The sequence below is a fragment of the Sphaerodactylus townsendi genome, linkage group LG01 (assembly GCF_021028975.2).
Source record: "Sphaerodactylus townsendi isolate TG3544 linkage group LG01, MPM_Stown_v2.3, whole genome shotgun sequence".
Lineage (NCBI taxonomy): Eukaryota > Metazoa > Chordata > Lepidosauria > Squamata > Sphaerodactylidae > Sphaerodactylus > Sphaerodactylus townsendi.
Window position 1 is genome coordinate 41177468 of NC_059425.1, and position 15936 is coordinate 41193403.

Below are 15936 nucleotides of genomic sequence, written 5' to 3' on the forward strand. Positions count from 1 at the left end.
TTGGTGGATCACCACGAAGCCTGGGGGAGAGGGGTGAGTTCATTGAGAGCCACAGTATCCCTTTCCCTCATCTAGGTCTTCATGACATATGCCAGGTCCATCTGCTGTTCCTTGAGAAAATCTTAGAGAACAACAGTTTTATTATTGATGGACCTGGCATTTATCAACACCAGCAATGGATAAGGTTATTAAGTCCCGTTCTGCCACTCACATGCTGCGAGATAAGGTGCAGGTCAGACAAAGAGTGAGCATTAACACATCTCACTGTCTGTCTCTAATATGGCCTGCCCCTACTGCTATATCTACCTCACCCTATTATCACTGGAATCCCAGATCCCATCCTGGCCTCCACGTGGGAAACAATACACATATCTCAAACCAGTATTACACATGTCCCTACTTGCAAGGATGATACTTGCAAGGAAGCTACTCTGATGATTTAAAACCTATTGTTTAAAATCTATTATTTAAGTCCTGGAGCAGCTCACTCATACCTCCCCCCCCCCCAGCCTGCTCCACTTGCAGCACACAGTCTCTATCACATCCCTCTGTTAACAATGACAAGAAAGGATACCCTCCACAAACAGTCCCCAAAGTGGCAGTGCCCTTATGCTGCCACCCTTTGCTGCCAGTCCCCACCCCTCACAGGTGTTTCCACTGAAGTGCCAATCCCTCTAGCTGCAGACTCCAGCTCACCAGGTGCTGCTCTCAGTTCTTCTGGTGGCACAAGGCAGAGCGGTCTAGCAGGCAGGACTGACAGATTTGAGAGAAATCTTCATCATGAGAGTCATTTGGAAGATTGAAAGCATATTAATGGATGCTAAGTTCAATGGTCATATGAATGCATATAAAAGAACTGCATGAGGTATTGTCCTTGATAAGCATGTTTTATTGTACAGACTACGGGAGCAAACAAATCCCATTTTATAGCTGTGGTAGGAAGCTGGCTGCAATTTAAAGGTTAGAAACAAAGGAAGAGACGTAGCCGTAGGCTAAAAGTACAACTGAGGCAAAAAAAGAACAAAAAGAACAAAAGATCAGTCCAAGGATGGTCTAGCTCAGGAAAGGCATGGACAAGGACAGCACTTGTGTTGAGACACTAACCACAGGGCTATAGCACTGGAAGGGGTGGGGAGAGAATATGAAGGACAGTCTGATCAAGAACCACCATGGAGCCTCTGTGGTTGCTCAGGCAATTAGTCAGTATGACCTTGCATGTGGCACCAAAATGCCTTCCTGCAAAAAATGCACTTTCTTAACTTCACAAGTGCTGAATTTGACTTTGAATGCTTGCAGGAGGGAAAAAGTGCAAATCATCAAATGCAATCTGATGATACTTGCAAGCCCAGATCTTGAACTGGAATTTCTTGTCTGAAAATACATTTTCAAAACAGTGTTGAATTCCACTGTCTCCTTTTGAAATCTGGCAAGGAAGCTGCAGTTTTGCTACAAATATTGGTTTGAGAAAATTGGACTGCAGTCTTTAAAATGTTGTACGTGTTCCTGAATTTAAGTTAATTTTGAAAAATTCTAGCTTTCTGAACTGCAGTCTTTTTAGTTGAGATTAAGTAGAAAAATGCTGGAGATAACCCACCAGAGTGGAATGTGGATCCAAGAGTGAAGCTGACTACTGAGCCAGAGTAAGTCTGCATTAGTTCCTAGACCATTCTCCATCTTTGGTGCTGGCAGACATTAATATGAAAATTGAAAACAAATAAGATCCTAGTCTTACACTGGGGGTAGGGGCAACTGGTGCTTAACCCCCTCCCCCCAAACACCCACACCTGGCATGGGAAGATTGCTTGACCCTTATATCTGAGTTTACAATTGTTTTGAAGAATACCCTCTGACATCTCTCCTGTTGAAACATCTGAGAAGTACAGAACTAGAAAAGAGCCAGAGTGGTGTAGTTAAGAGTGGCAGACTCTAATCTGGAGAACTGAGTTTGATTCCCCACTCCTCCACATGAGTGGTGGACACTTATCTGGTGAATGGGATTTGTTTCCCCACTCCTACACATGAAGCTTGCTGGATGACCTCTCAGAACTCTTTCAGCCTCACCTGCCTCACAAGATGTCTGTTGTGGGGAGAGGAAGGGAAAGAGTTTGCAAGCTGTTCTGAGACTCTTTACGGCTGAGAAAAGAAGGGTATAAATCCAAGCTCTTCTCTTCTTCTATAGGTCATTTTGGGTCAACCCTGCCCCAGAACTGGATCATTTACACAAGGGAGCAAAGATTACTCCTATCCCAGCCATTGGAAGGCTTGTAAAAACTAGACATGCATTCCTTGCTTTTAGCTGGATGCACAGGCAACAGGAGAGCTGTCTAGCTTGTGAGATTGGAAGCAGAAAGCTAGGCTAGATAGGTGTGATCCTGCAGGGCCTCCTTACACTTTATTCATACAGCAGTGGGTTGCCACATCTCCTAGGGAAAACACTTCCCTCAACTTTGTAATTTGAATTTACTCAGCTGTACAAAACTTGAAAATGCTAATTGAAGTTGGATCTCCCCCTGTGCTGGTACACTCATCAGTCCTGGAAAAGACCTCTTGCAGTTCTCACTATTTTTAAAAAAGTTTTGCCTCTGCCCACATCTACGCACTACAGAAACATGTGTGTATGTGCTTAAATGTGGAAGGTGTGTTTGTGTACGTCAATGCCTCTTTTGGAGAGGAGGAGCTATTCCGGGGTCCGGGGGTGGTTATTCAGTTGTGTGCTTCCCAGAGCGAAGAAAAGTCCAGGGATTCCATTTTCTTGAATACCTGCAGCCCTCGCACATTCCTGGAAAAGAGAGGAGAAAGATAGGTATGGAGCGCGGGAGGGAGTGTTAGCAGAATCCAGTCACTGGCTTTGAAGAAGGATTCAAATGTGCTGCGAAAAGGAGGAAGAATTTACCCTGCATCTCCCTACCCTTTTCCTCAGCTGATGCTGAGCTCTCTCTCTCTGTGCTCAAGAAAGATGTGATGGAGAGATGGAGACTGTTTAGGGAGAGGTTGCTGTCCACGATGCTGCAGAGAAGAGGACAGCTCCTCCCTCCTCTTGCAGACAGACAGCATCCAGGCATCACGTGGGTCTCTGCTAGCCCTCCTTTCTTTCTGCTCTCCTCCCTTACTCTTGGAGATAGATAGAAGCCAGAGCCTGACGCTGCTGAAAAGGCAACGGACGGCAGGGTTTTTTATTGCCTTATTGAAAGAACGTAAGGGAAATTCTCCTTTGACCAACACATGCCTCGAGAGCTGTTGTTACATGCGAAAAGGAAAAAAAATCTGTGCAGGTAAATAGCTAGAAGACCGGATTGGGGAGGGGACAGGTATTGGGGAGGGGAGGGCGGAGAGAGATGGGAGGCTGGAGAAGGAAAATACCCGTTTAGCAGGGCTTGGGTCTGTCAAGGATGGGAAAGGTGGGGGGTGGGGGCTGGCTGGTTTGGCGTGTGGTTCTTGGAATAAGGTAGATTGCAAAGGAGAGGAGGAGATGGTGGTGCTGTGGTTAGTAAGTTAAGGGCTGTCTGTGGTGATTTATTAGTGATTGGGGGAGAAGAAAAGATCTTGCCTGGCGTTCTAGAGATGGAAAGGGGGAAAAATCGATCTCATTGCATTCTACTCCCTCTCTCCCCCTCCTTTTACTAAAATATGTGACATTAGAGTAGCAAATGGAAATAAGCATTTTTTAAAGGGTGGTCTAGAAATGGTACAAGAAGATTTCAGCAGAGGGTGATATGATGTTTTGGGATGTTTTAATTGGGATGCATGAGAGAGAGAGAGAGAGAGAGAGAGAGAGAGAGAGAGATTCTCCCCTGTTTTCTCCTGCTCTCAGCTGCCTGTCTAATGTGTTAGCAGAAACTGCTGTGGTCCCTGCTGATGCCTCATTTTGGAAAAGGATATCATATAGAAATTTAAATTGAATTGTAACTGCACCCTGCCTAGGTAAAGGAACAACCCCCACCCCACCCATTGACTTTTATTAGTCAAGAAAATGATCTGATTCTAGAAAATAATTATGTAGAAATACAAAAATAAGGAAGACTGGAACTAAGTACCAAAGGAAAAGCTGATTGATGCTGCTAAGTCTGCATTTGAAATATGCATTTCTCTCTTTAGCTGGAAAAAAACCTGGGGCTTCCCCCCAATCTCTTTTTATTCCAGCCTGTAATTCCCAGGTGTTCTCCAGTTTCCCCCCTGCACCTGGAGAAAATCCTATGAACGCTTATAACAGCAGGATGCTGCCGAGACTGTATATGCCAAAATGACCTGCTGTTTATTAAGAATTTATTGTCTCACTGGTCTCTTGTTATATTCTACTCTTTCCTTCAATCTCTTCTCTCCCACACCCCAATTTAATAGCTCAGTCAGGGCACCTGTGACCAAGGCATGATTTTAATCAAATTACACTTTTACAGAAGGATGTTGCATTTATTGACAAGCTGTAGAATGCTGGGTCCTCATCTTATGAATTAAAGAAAAAGAACAAAAGGTTTAATTTAAAGCATGCATTTCAAATCAGCAATCCCACCTTTTCTATATTGTATTGGCTCCTCTTGTTTTGCAAATGACTAGACTGTTGATGCTGTTTATCATGGTATCAGCCATAATAAATAAGCAAATGGATATATTCTGTTTTTGTGGCATGTATATATGCATGAGAAGGGTGACAGCACAGAGAGAGCCAGAAAGGGGTTGTTCATCAATTTTATCTAAGAAGGATCCCCTTAGCTCAGTGGCTCTCTCAGCTGACACTTGCAGGGGCTGTCATTCACTCCTGCTTCACATATGCATGCCCGTGCCTAGTCTGAGCTTCCCATTCACCTTCCCTCCCAGAACACCCAAGTCTACCATTACCATATGTCCAATTAGTCTGACCTCAGTTTCAGAACTCATCCTTTAAGGCACACACACTATATTTTCCCCCTTAAAATGTCCCCATAGCTCATTTTGTACAAGAATTACTGCAAAATCATACATAGACTACAGGAGAGTCGCTTATTATAGCATTTAACCGTAACCATACATTTAAACCAATCAGTGAATACTTATTAACTTATCAGTAGTATCCCATTTCCCTGCTTCTTTTGGACCCCTCCCCCATCTATTCCCAGTATGGTTACTACAGATAGATACAGAGCAGTAGAAACTCCCACTAAAGTGACAAACTGGATGGCTGTGACTCCAGGAACTTTCTCTCACATACTGTCAAGGCCTCAGGAACACTTCATCTCCTTTCTCATGTGAACACATTCATACTGTACAGTCTGCTTCTCACAGTGGCCTCAACCAGCTCTTGTCCTCATATGTAGTCACTGCCTTCAGACAAAGATTTCTTGTCACTTTTAACTTTCATACCTACAGATGTGCATTATATTCCTTCAGTAAATTTTCCTCCTAAGACCTGCACACACAGAAGCAGACACACACCCCTTCTCCATATGTCATGCATTCTCAACTTTAGCATTTGCCTGGAGAAAATTCAGTCTTGGACACAGTGACCCCTCCAGTCCTTCAGCCTTCTCTTGCCAGTATCTACATTACACCCTTATACCCTAACATTGTACATGATCTTTGCAACACTTATGTTACTGATGTCACAATTCGCCCAGATAATAATCAACACACTGTCCACATTCTTTCCTATAATACTTACCGCCCCCCACTCCACTCATCTGAGTAGCAGTGCCCACAAATGTCATCTTTCCCAGTCACGTGTCATAATGACACCTGTCTGGGTACCATCATGATGATGATGTCCACTGACACCCATTTTTTTTAAAAGGCATCAAACCTTCATCTGAACACCTTTGACATGCTTCACATAACACTTGCTCCCACTGTGTGTCAGTCAACGCAGACACACGTCTCTCTCCATGCAGGCAATATCTTACCATATCTCACAGTATTGCATAGATGGATGGATACTTAAGAGAGCTAAAGCCCTTCATGTAATTTTCTTATCACACAAAATTAACGGTCCCTTTGCACATCCTTTGCACTACTGACACAAAATGCAGATACATTCAACCCTTTCTTGCCGTTTTCCCTGTCTCATGCACAGGCATGCAAATTAATCCCTTCCTGTAATTCTCTCTCACCCCACACAGCTAAACACACAAACCAGAAATCAGTCTTAAGTAATATACATACTCACCAGCACCCCCCACCCCATTATTCAATATTCAGACATAAATAACTTTCCCCCTGAAATTGTATCTCATATAGAATTAAATCACCATTTTTTGCACAGTTCCCTCTCTTTAGCATTTGCCCAAGCAACACACCCACAGTTCAATGGAAGCCCTTGTTTGTATGGAGAAGATACCAGTTCAGCCCAATGCATTTCCAGTGTGAAGGACTGGAAGATCTCTCTGAAACGGGGGGCGGGGGGGGGGGGAGATTCTGGCAGACGGAGGAGACAAGTGCAGGGCGAAATAAACCCGTGCTCTGACTCAGTGTTTGGTGCCGCTCATTAAGTTCACATAAAACCCCGCTATTTTGGAAGAAGGGCTGTGACTCAGAGAAGGAACACGTCTTGAATGCACAAGATTGCAGGATCAGTTCCGGACATCTCCAGATAAAGGAGGGCAGGAGTAGGGAAATCCCTGCCGTAAAACCTTGCCCAGTTCTTTCCAGTTAGAGCAGCCCCTCCCGAGTTAGTGGCCTGATCCAGTACTAGAACTCAGTAACCCTTTCCTATCTCTCTTCCATACAGCCAAGACATGCTTTCCGCCAGTTTCTCTGTCTTTGGCCTTTTTCCTTTCCTCCCGGCCGCCTCCCTTCTGTTTTGGGAGCTGGGGTGAGGGAAATGGGCAAGCTCGGGCGGCGGCGCTCCCAGGAGAAAAGGGCCGGCGGGGAGTTTTCAGGGACCTGCCCGGGAGGAGGAGCCTCGTAAGGCGGAGCAGCTTGTGGCCTCCTCGCCGGCTCAATGCGGGGCAATAAATTTGCCGCCTCCTTTGCGCCCGGGCACCCGCGAGACACCTGCCGGCTTCGGGGCTGGCTGAGGCGGACTGGCAGGGGGCCGGCTCCCCTCCGGCTGCTCTGGCCAGATGGGTGGGGAGCTTGCGGCGTGTTTTGCGGAAGTCCCTTCGGGGTTGGCTGGCTGAGGAGATGAAGGGGGGCTTTTCGGTTCCGCCGCCCTGGCTGTTGACAGTGGCCGCTTGGCTAACAGAGGCAGAGTGTGTTTAGAACTGCGGGAAAAGAGTGTGTTTCCCCGTCCCCCCGCCCAATAACAGCAGTGCCTTTATCTGGACGGAAATTTCCAGCAATCTTCCTCGGGTTCCTAAATGGATTGTAACCTTCAAATGCATACAGATGGCTGCATTAGGCACTTTCCTCCGCCACCTTCTCGGCCCCTCACGCATCCATCCCCACACCAAAGCGAAGCATCTCTTTCGGAAAAAAGCAGTCCATTGTTTTTTCCGGTAACGCCTGTGGTGTTTTAAAACCCCGGGTCCAAACCCAGCCACCCCAAGCGCTCCATTTGGTACCCGGCACGTCCCCTCAATCGTCCAGCCGCTGTTCATCGTCCCCCATTCCCTTACTCAGGGACTGCAAACCCATTTCGAATGCACCAGCCCCCTTAAAGAGCCCACAGTGCTGGCACCGCCGCCAGCCGTCTCCCCTCGTCTGTTCCCTGGGACCTGTTCGGTATTGCAATGCACGAAGCGAAATGGAATAATGCGAAAATTGCACGGAGACATTGCAAATGCGGGCTCGCGCCCCCTCCATCTAGAAAGTTACGAGACATTAAAATGGATCGAGCGCCTTGTCGAGAGATTACAAAGCATTTATGAAACCAGCGCGCCGTCCCTTCCTCTCAGGGTTTCCCAAAATGTTAACCCGCACCACAATGGCAAGGGACTGATATTGCACCAACCGATACACGACATTAAGGTGTTTTGTTAGTTTTGCCCCTTCTAGGTGTGCAATACAGTGCAAATTACAGGCGGCAGGGGGTAGTTGAGATGCTGGAGGCGTATCGAAAATATGACAGTCGATCGTCTGAGCACCGTCTCGGGAATGTTAAGCAATCCTATTGCTGTTTCCTTGAGGCGGCTTTTGATTTGCTGTTTCTTGTTCTTGAATTCTGCTGGCTGACAGCTGGAGCTGAAGTGGGGTAATGGTCACGGGTGGATCCCTTCAGTGACTGGAAAGGAGTTCGTCAATAGGCATCATTCATTAAGATAAAGGTACGACAACTGAGGTGGAAGGGAAGAAGGGATGTTCCTTAGCCTAAGGGGATGGGGGTGGGTTGTTTTTTTTTGACGACACAGAGAGAACCATTAATATATAACTGGGGTGCAAAAATAAAGATCCTTATCCTACATTTTTTACAATATATGAGGCTAGTTTACCCATAATTTGTAAGACATCAACTGCTAAAGGTGAAAAAGCATGTTTATGCACATGCATGCAACTCTGGTAGGGTTGCCAACATTCAGTTGGCACTTGGAGATCTACCAGAATTACAATTGATTCCCAGACGATAGAAATCAGTCACTCGGGAGAAAATAACAGCTTTGGAGAGTGGTCTCTAAGGTGTAATGTGCTGCCGAGGTCCCTCCCTTACCCACCCTGCCCAGCCTCCATGCCCAAACCTCCAGGAATTCCCCAGTCTGGAACTGGCAGCCCTAAATTCTCTGGTCAGAAAAAACATAAGAGTCATTATGCTGTGGGAATCCATTGTGTGCTTGCTGCTGTGCTTGCTCCTTGCATCTACTTTACAATTAGGAAAAAAATATGTATACTGGAAAAAAATCAGGTACATAGCATGCAGTAATATTCCAGAATGATGCAGTACATGGAGGTTTATGTCCACCATGAATTTAGTTTGAGGATACCCCAAGGGCTGTAAACATGTAACACCTTTTTAAAATGTCCCCTTTGAGTGAGGACAAGTTCTATTTTAAAGAAAGACATTTTCACTGAATTTGGAACCCAAGCGACTGTTACAAACAAACATATTGGAAAGTCAAAAACACTGACCTGCTGTTTTAACTAATATTAGCTTTGTCATAAAAGGCTTGTTTTCAGCAGAGGGCATTAAGCATGTAGGTTTAGTTCTGTGGCAGCTGGGGAACCTGCATTGCCTCTGGTTATATTTATAGCCGCTGCTGTTACCCTTGCTCCCTTTTACAGCCTCTTGTTATTTACCTGTGAATCAGTCTACAAGGTTGAGAATGTAATTTTGTTTTGTTTTTAAAATCGTTGCAGATGGCATTGTTTTAAAAAGCATTCAGCACCAAATCTCCTAAATCGAACCTTGGGATCATCTTAATTTGGGGCCTTGTGCAAGAAAAGAGGAGCTGTGAGGCTTTGCGCAGCGAATAGATTCCGAGTCGTTTGACAGCTTCTGGATATCAGCTCCGCTGGGAAAGAGGCAAAGAATCTTCTGGTCTGTTGCATGTCAGGCAGTCCATGATCTGATGAGAGGATCAGACATGGGAAGAGAGGATTGCTTCCTTTGAAAGCTGAAGGAGGCCCCTGGGAGAATACAGCTGATGGGTAACAGGAGTTCTACATGCACTGGGATAGTGATTCCAGATATACTGGGATATTGAACAAATTTTACTGTGTTTGTGGATCCACTTGGAAATTGCCTAGGTGGTTTGCTGGCCTTCCTGCATTTGTGTATTTCCCACCCCACCCCCATCTCCTTTCCATATTGGTGCCATGGGATTTTAATGGTAACGTTTCTGCTGACTCACTCATTTCTTAGAAGCCAAACAGATGACTGAAGCAAATTTACTGGTGCCTTCTATTTTTTGAAGACCTTTTGCAGCATCAGCAAGGCTGTTTACTTGCTGGTGTTTGGACCGTAATCTTTCTTTCTTCCTTTCTATCTTTTTGTATCTTGGGTATACCCCACGTGAGCCTTTCCCAGTGGGGTGGTGGTGGTGGTTACAACATTCCTCCGCAGTGCACTAGGAAAACAAGAGTTAACCATATAGTGTGAGTGGTGACTCAAAAGATTTTACCCTGTCTGCTCCAACCCCCCCACCACCACTCCCCCCTCCTCCTTCCCCTTTCCCCCACCCCACCCCACGAAGAATGGGGCCTGTGCTCCTCAGGCGAGGAGGGTGTCTCCTGCTCTGGATGGCACTGCTCCTGGGATGCTGGGCTGAGCTTGGTAGTGGCCTCGAATTTCCAGGAGCGGAAGGCCAGTGGACTCGCTTCCCTAAGTGGAATGCTTGCTGTGAGAGTGAGATGAGCTTCAACATGAAGACCCGCAGCTCCAGTGGCCTAGTCCTTTATTTTGATGACGAAGGTTTCTGTGACTTTTTGGAGCTGATCTTGACCCAAGGTGGGCGCTTGCAGCTCAGCTTCTCTATCTTCTGCGCTGAACCTGCCACCTTGCTCTCTGACATGGCTGTCAATGACAACCTATGGCACACAGTGGTCATCCGCCGCAATTTTAAAAACACGACGCTTTTAATTGACCAGGCTGAGGCTAAGTGGGTGGAAGTGAAATCCAAGCGGCGGGACATGACAGTCTTTAGTGGCCTCTTTCTAGGAGGCCTGCCGCCTGAGCTACGCTTGTCCACTCTAAAAGTAACACTCTCTTCAGTGAAGGATCGAGAGCCCTTCAAAGGATGGATAACAGATGTAAGGGTCAACTATACACAGTCCTCACCTGTGGAGAGTCAAGAAGTGCGGCTAGATGACGAACAGAGTCACTTGTGTGCCAGGGATGACGTTTGTCTCAATGGCGGCGTCTGTTCTGTGCTCAACGACCAGGCTGTCTGTGATTGCTCCCAAACGGGCTTTCGTGGGAAGGACTGCAGCGAAGGTAAGAACCCACTTTACCCTTACCCCAGCAGCCTCTCTCCCTCAGTGAAAGGGAAGGTCTAGAGATGGAGACTGCATGGCATTTTCTCTGTACCAGTAAATTTTGCAGCTGTACTTTCCCTTCATACATCTCATCCTTGGACCTCCTGTTAAAGATTTCAGCCCTTCTTCCTCCATCCCTTTCAGCATTAATGGAACCATGTTTTAAAATTTTGAAGACCAAGCAAAGATGGTAGTAGGAAAACAGAAAACAATGTTGGGGACTGGAAGGATGTGGGCCCTGGAGACAGTTAGCCTTTTGATGAACAATATTTTATATTGCAGTAAATAATGTAAGTAATAGGATGAAAAACCAAGCTGATTTTTCTTCCCTCAAGGAACGGTGAGCATGGAATGATTCTTGAGAGTTTCATTGGAGGAAATGTCTTGAAAATTTGTCCCACAGCTCAAATCAGCCAAATTACTAGGGTGGAATCTCATGCAGTCTGAGTTGGAAGTGGATGATTTTGAAGTGAAGTGTTTTGGTTTAACATGATGGCGAATTTGGCTGCTACAAGTCTGATTATTGTCTGGAGGAGTGGGAGGAAAGATTTATTTGGATCTACTCTTAATATGAGGGTAATGGAGAATTGGATTTGATTCTTACTGAGATGAGATATTTATTAATATCACCAGATTGTTTTCACTCATATTAATTATTTGTGTAGTTCTTTAATGGGCAAAGGAATTGCAACATAGTGTATTTATAATTTCATAGCAGAATGAAAAATATTTTATAATGAAATTAGAAAATTGCCATCAGGCCCGCATCAAGGCTATGTGCAACTTTAAAATAATATTCGCAGGTATGTTTTCAATTGTGTCTGGAATCAGAGAAAAAGCAACAAGACATAAAAGTGGATTATCTTGTTTTCCTGGCTATTTTTTTTAAAATCTAGTTATTGCTGCTTACTTTTTTGTTGTATGAATGAATTTATTTATTTCGGGTGTTAGGAAAAAATGGTGTTCATGTTTCTAAGTTTTTGCAACTGCTTTTTCAAACAGCCAGCAAATATTTTTGCTACCTTTTTCTTGAAAATGAAATGAGAATCAAAAGCTGCTAAAAATGACCATTTATGAGAGAACAGAATACACATACGCACTCAGACAAATACAGAGGAAAGGAAATAACCTTCTTACCAAGAGAGTATCGGAAATGTTTCCAGCTTTAAAATGGATCTGATATAACCAGATGGAGATGTTCATGAGTGGCTGCATATCAGTAATAGCTGAGTGATTTATTTTTATCACTTTTAATCAAATTTCACTGGCTGTAGAAAGAGCCATCATTTGTAGGTGTGCTTTTTATTATGTAAACTTCCTGTCTTCACTGTCCAGTACTTCGATTTTCAGTCATCCAACATCCTATTTAATTTATCTGCTCTTTATCGCTCATCTTTCTACCACTTTTTATCACTCCTTTTTTATATTTTTGCAAATGCTGTTGAAAGTATACTACATAAGAGAATAAGCTTGCATCTTCACTAGCTCCTGAGGGAATACCTCTTCTATGGTGCTCATGCTTTGTTTCAGTGCAGTATTTGATCTTAAATGATTATGAAAATGGGTTTAGGTTCTCCAGTTCCAGTGAAGTGAATCTTGCTCTAATTTATTATGGTAGTTGATGGGTATACTAACCTAGTTTCTACCACAGCACAAATTGCATAAGTTAAAATTACAATCCTGTCGCTATTTATGCAGAAGTAAGCCTCAATGTTTTCAATAGTCAAGGGAACAGGCAGGGTACAACTAAGTAAATAAATGCTAAATAATAGGATTTTTTTGGTAAAGATTGTAACTTTATGCTTAGGGGTATATCCCTAATGTCTGAACCCACAGTCTGTTTAATGAAACCTAACTAATTACTTCTTGCAAACATGCATGCATATAGTATAACCAAATAAAGTACAAAAAGACAGTGAAGTGAGGATTTCACATCTGTAAATTAGAAAGGCCAGAAAAGCCCTTGAGTGAATCCAAAGAGGGAGAGGTTTGTCACTGGCCCTAATTCTGGCCTGTGCTGTGAGCATTTGTCTTATCCCCTCTACACACCTGATGAGCGTACAGCCTCTTACCTTACAAAATATGACCTGCTACCTGCAAATTGCATGGAAGATCCAGCGGAAATATAGAAGTTGAGAGCTGGGTCCCTACATTAGACTTCTGAGTGGGATTATTGGCAACTCACTGCCTATTATATCCACATATTACTGTTAGTTGCATACAAAACTCACAAACCATTCAGAAATGCATCATTAACACTTTTTAATAGAATCTTCGCCTTAAGGTTTCCAAGCTCCAAGCTGGAGATCTCTCTAGCAGAACTAATTTTCAAACAAGAGATCAGTTCACCTGAAGAAAATGGCTGCTACGGAAGGTGAACTATATGGCATTATACTCCATTAAAGTCTTTCCCCTTTCTACTCCCTGCCCTCCTTAGGTTCCATCCCCCAAATTTCCAGGTATTTCCCAACACAGAGCTGGCAACCCTATTCCATCTGTTGAGCTAGATAGCTATTGTTAGGACAGCCCAATCTTCTTTGTGTTTTCTTTTAAGCAAGTTCCTCCAATTTCAAAGGCATTTACTTCCAGAGTAGTATGCACAAGACTATGGCCTTAGAAGCCCAGCATAAGACTTTAAATACTATAATGGCAATGGTTCTTTATCTCAATTCCAAGAAACTGTTTAAGCTGTTCACAGGGCAGAAAATGTTCTGCTTGCAATGTCCAATTTTACCCCTGCTTAAAATTTCTTTCAGCTAAAAGGTAAAGCTTCCAATGAGTCACTGAGAGCTGTACTCTGAGACCTTGTTTCCCATTTGTTAATGAAAACTGTATCAAACAAAGTAGATTGCATAACAGCAGCAAGCCACTCTTTGTATTGATTAATCAAAGGTTTGAATTACTCTGTGATTAGGTTACATTTCTGGTGACTAATTAGGGGAAGGAAAAATAAAGTAGTAGGGGGACAAGTGAAACTTGTTGTCCTCATTAGGCTTAAGAGCATGGCTTCTTGCTGCCTACCAAGTAGTTTAATTTCAGAAGGTGTTTCTTCTGCAGCAGTTCTGAATCTTTGCAGAATTGAAAGTTGTCAGTAGGGTTTAACCTGAGGCTGAGAAAATAGGCAGAATAAAGGTAGTTGGTATTTGAATAATAGTACATTTTTGATTTGCATGAAGGATGAGTTGTTAATCGTAGGCCTTTTCTGCACACTGCAGTTACCCCATTTCAAAAGTGTATTCGATCTCATTGTTTTCTACAAAGTTTGTCCCCTCCTCAGAATGCTTTTTCCTGGGGCTCCTGAGTCTTTACAGTTTGAAATGTAAGCGACTTGTGTGGAAAAGTATAGAGTTTATTTAGTGAAACATCTTTTAAAAGTGTTGTTCATGGATAAAGGCTAAACAAAAAGTCTTTCTGGCTGGTAACATTTGTGATTTTTTTACAATTGGTGTGATGTGTTTTCTGGTTAGTGTGTGTGTCTGTGTTTTAATAAAGCTGAATAGCCAATGAGTAAAAATACTGTTAATAATTTTTTATTGTACCTTGGATGTTACTTATTATTTTGCAGATCACCAAGGAGAATTTTAAAAAATTCCTTTAAATTCTGATTTATTGTAGCAATACATTGATCCCTTTTTCCAGCCACTAATCTGTTTGCACCATCTCCATTCATGTTCTTCATTATATTATTAGTTAATTATAATAGTATCTGTTATTTATATAGTTTTTTAAAGTGTCTGCATGCATTATATTGGTATTTACAACCATCCTGAGTGGTAGGTCAGTATTATCTCCAAACTCAGAACAATCTCTGTTGACTTTAAATCACAAGATTTAACCAGGCTGAAGAATGATATTCAGGTTAACACAAAAGCAAAATAGAGAAGAGGCAAATATTGATTTGAGTTCTCACACTGAGTTCTCACACAGTATGAAATTTTACTCTGGAATCTAAGCAACAAACACTGCTGTGTTCAGTTTTATGAAGTTCTATAAAGTTCAATTTTAAATTAAATAAAGTTCAGTTTTAAATGCAAACATATCTTATTTTTAATGCAATTCATTTGTTTTGGTTGTTTTATAGAAATACATTTTGACTATGCTTTACTGGCACCTTGTCTTAGGATGGTCACATACAATGCAATCCTAAGAACGCTTTCCTTGAAGTAATTCCCACCGAACAGACCTCAGTAGGATTTTGAGTCAACCTATCTATACACTGTTTCACATAAGGATGTTAGATCAGTCAGGTGTGGTGCAGCAGTTAAGAAAATTGTATGCTTCCACATTAGAATATAGTCCCAACCTAATATGAGAATTATCATTCATTTTAATGCACTGTGTTTGTCCAAACCATTATTTTGGGGATTATTAAAATGATACTTTAATACAAGAGCATTTATGACAAAAATATTTTTACTTTCAAACGGATGGGGAGAGCAGGCCTATGTAAGGCACTAAGACACAGGCGGAGTATTTTGTGGCAGAGGAATATGCAATCTACTAACATCTTAATGTGAAGCAGGGTATAGGATTGGTTCCATATACTTTTTTAAAGCTATTTGTTCAACAGGAATAGAATGTGTGATGTACTGGCTTATAGTGTACAATCATAAATGCTAAGTCTGCATTTTTGTCTGCTTATCTTCAAGGGCTGTAATATGCACAGTTTAAAATTAAAATCATGTGACCTTAATCAATTTGTGGCATGAGAGATCATAAGAGCATAAGACACACACTGCTGGGTCAAGACAGGTGGTTCATCTTGTCCAGCATCCTGTTTCACTCAGATGCCATCCAGTTTCTCTTAAGTTCCAACAAACAAGGCATGGAGGCTGAAGTCTTCCCTGATGCTGTCTCCCAGCACTTGTGTTTAAATATTTGCTGCCTCTGTATGCAGAGGTGAAAAAGATAGGAAGGAAAGTAATAGGGAAGACAAAGCAGGAAATAAAATGGAGGAATGAGGGGAATGAGAGAGGAGGCCAGACAGATGGTATAATCATACAGCCTCAACCACTGGCCTAGCTGAACATTTCTGCCCTGCAGGCCCTGCAGAACTGTAATACGTCCCTCATGGACCTGGTCTCAGGTGGCACAGTGTTCCAACAGGCAGGCACCATCCACAGC

The 15936-nt window shown here is 43.2% G+C and overlaps 1 protein-coding gene across 30 annotated transcripts in view; it reads left to right on the forward strand.

The window, feature by feature from the left end:
* The first annotated feature begins 3111 nt into the window (after window positions 1–3111).
* The window catches only part of NRXN1 (neurexin 1), a 1129265-nt gene continuing 1116440 nt past the window's right edge, over window positions 3112–15936 (forward strand). For 29 of the 30 annotated variants that reach the window (XM_048518867.1, XM_048518884.1, XM_048519026.1 and 26 more), the window contains exons 1-3: window positions 3112–3272; window positions 8083–8171; window positions 9196–10771. In XM_048518867.1, coding sequence (XP_048374824.1) covers window positions 10033–10771 — 739 coding nt within the window. In that variant the 5' untranslated portion in view covers window positions 3112–3272; window positions 8083–8171; window positions 9196–10032. The remainder of the gene's footprint in view (window positions 3273–8082; window positions 8172–9195; window positions 10772–15936) is intronic. The other variant, XM_048518874.1, reaches the window with a different exon arrangement.